The sequence below is a fragment of the Nematolebias whitei genome, chromosome 9 (genome assembly GCF_014905685.2).
Source record: "Nematolebias whitei isolate Nwh7 chromosome 9, NemWhi1, whole genome shotgun sequence".
Lineage (NCBI taxonomy): Eukaryota > Metazoa > Chordata > Actinopteri > Cyprinodontiformes > Rivulidae > Nematolebias > Nematolebias whitei.
The window spans coordinates 46,314,296-46,316,820 of record NC_056506.1 but is presented as its reverse complement, the minus strand read 5'-3'; the positions used below and the strand labels follow the sequence as shown (position 1 = coordinate 46,316,820).

General features: G+C 45.4%; 1 protein-coding gene across 1 annotated transcript in view; it reads right to left on the bottom strand.

Annotated features, from left to right (window-relative positions):
• The window catches only part of LOC119414301 (contactin-associated protein-like 4), a 152,921-nt gene extending 152,178 nt beyond the window's left edge, over nt 1-743 (bottom strand). The window contains exon 1 of the mRNA XM_037681396.1: nt 533-743. Within this exon, the coding sequence (XP_037537324.1) occupies nt 533-743 (211 nt within the window). The remainder of the gene's footprint in view (nt 1-532) is intronic.
• Nucleotides 744-2,525: the final 1,782 nt, after the last annotated feature.

Sequence of the window (2,525 nt, the reverse complement as noted above, 5' to 3'; positions counted from 1 at the left end):
ACCTCTGCTCCAACCATCCTGTCTCACACACACCTCTGCTCCAACCATCCTGTCTCACCCACCTGCTCCAACCATCATGTCTCACACCTACCCCTCTGCTCAAACCTTCCTCTTGTCTCGCCTCCACCCAGGATGCTCATCTGCTGCAAGGAGCATCAAATTAACCAGAACGCAAACACATCACCGGACTTTTTGGGACACCTTCTAAATGTCCAAGTTTGCGCAGCTGAAACCACCAAGGCTCAAAGATTCAGACCCGAACTGCTCAAACGGATTAAAATCATCATGCACGAGAACAAAAAGTTGTTTTAGGCGGAATGAACTGAAATCAGAAGCCGATGCACAAAATAAATCCACCCCCCGGGCAGTCGGTGCCAGTTTCGAGGCGCAGCGCAGGAAATTCAAGCGTTTTACTCAGAACTGAACCGCAGGGTCCGGACTCCGGCTCTGAGCTGCTCGGACTCGGTTCGTCTCCAGCAAGACAAAAGTAAAAGTAATAAATAAATTAAAATAAAGCGTCCAGAGGACTCACCGTCTGCGGCTGTCCGGCTCAGGAGGGACAGGACGAGCGAGGCGATAATCCGAGCCCAAAGATCCATGATGTTCGGCTGCGGAGAAGCTCTCCTCTCCTCCAGCTCCGACTGAGACCTCCTCTGATCCAACAGAGAGGGAGGAGAGGGAGGAGAGGGGGAGCGGGGCTCCTCACAGCCCTCAAATCCTCCTCCTCCGGACACCTCCTTCATTAGACTTCATCTTTGCGGGACTGCGTCCTGGTCATAATAAATCATTTGTCCGACTTTATTACGCATAAAACGCTTTCACTTTGCGCACTTTGCGCACTTCTTTACGGTTTTCACGCAACTCACAAATGAGCGCCGGGAAAACTGTTTTCTGACTGAAAATTATAATTTTTTCAAGTCAAATTTTCAAAAGTTAGCTAATTTACTCGTAGTTTTGTTGATTGCATATTATTTTTCAAACAGACGGGGGCAACAAAAGCCCGGAAAAGTTGTCGATATTAAAAAAATGGTAGAGTTTACCTTGATTGATTTTTTACAAGCAAGAATAAGATTAAATGAAAGCATCTTATAAATGAAGGCTTAGTGTGATTTTATTGTCTTTTTTTTACATTTATTATTATTCAAAAGTCCTCTCAGGGCTCTGTACAACAACGATAAATCCACCCGCTTCATGTAATATCGATGTTTAATATAATATTTAGTTTCAATAAACTGTCTGATTGAATTTCAGTTTAAACTATATCAAACAAGTTTAGTGAAGAATTTTAGATTTGAAAAATAGTCAAAGTATTTTATTAAACATCCGGAGGGGCAATGCAGAGAGGAAACTTCTTTCAACTGAAGTCCTGATGTTAAACATAAAACAAATAAAGAATTACAATAAAGGTTGGTGGTGTAACATTCTTCTTTCAGCTATTCCCTCTTCAGGGGTCACCACGGCGAGTCGTCCTCCTCCATCTCTGTTCTCCCTCCATGTCCTCTCTACCTGCATCCATGTGTCTCCTCTTTGTCTTTTTCTTGGCAGCTGCATTTCTAACATCCTTCTACCAATGTACCCACTGTCCCTCCTCTGGACATGTCCAAACCACTGTCCCTCCTCTGGACATGTCCAAACCACTGTCCCTCCTCAGGACATGTCCAAACCATCTCAGTCTGGTCTCCCTTACTTCATCTCCCAGTTGTTCAACCTGTGCTGTACCTCTGATGATCTCATTCCTGATCTTCTCCATCCTTGTCTCTCTTAAGGAGAACCTCAACATCTTCATTTCTGCCACTTCCAGTTCTGTCTCCTGTCTTTTTGTCCATGTCTCTGTCTCCAGACCATACAACGTAGCTGGTCTCACCACTGTCTTGTAAACTTTTCCTTTGACCTTTGCTGACACCCTTTTGTCACAAATCACTTCTGAAACTTTTCTCCATCCACTTCATCCTGCCCGGACTCTCTTCTTCACCACACTCCCCATTTTCCTGGACAGTGGACCCCAAGTACTTGAAGTCCTGCACCTTTGTGACCTCTGCTCCTTGTGGCCTCACTGTTCCACCTCCTCCATCTCATTCACACATGGACTCTGTCGTACTACGACTGACTTTCATTCCTCTTCTTTCAAGTGCAAACCTCCACCTCTCCAAGTTCTCTTCCTTCTGTTCCCTGTTCTTGCCACAGATCACAATGTCATCTGCAAACATCATAGTCCACAGGGATTCCATCATCTGTTAGTCAGTCCATCACCAGAGCAAACAAGAAGGGGCTCAGAGCGGATCCTTGATGCACTCCCACCTCCACCTTGAAGCCATCTGGCACACTGTCCTCATGTCCTGTTCCAGTCTAACATACTTCTCTGCCACTCCAGATTTCCTCATGCAACACCACACCTCCTCTCATCACTCTGTCATACGCTTTGTCTAAATCGACACAATGGAGTTCTTTCTGACCTTCTCTGTACTTCTCCATCAGCATCCTAAAAGCAAAGGTGGCGTCTGTGATGCTCTTTCTCTGCATGAAAC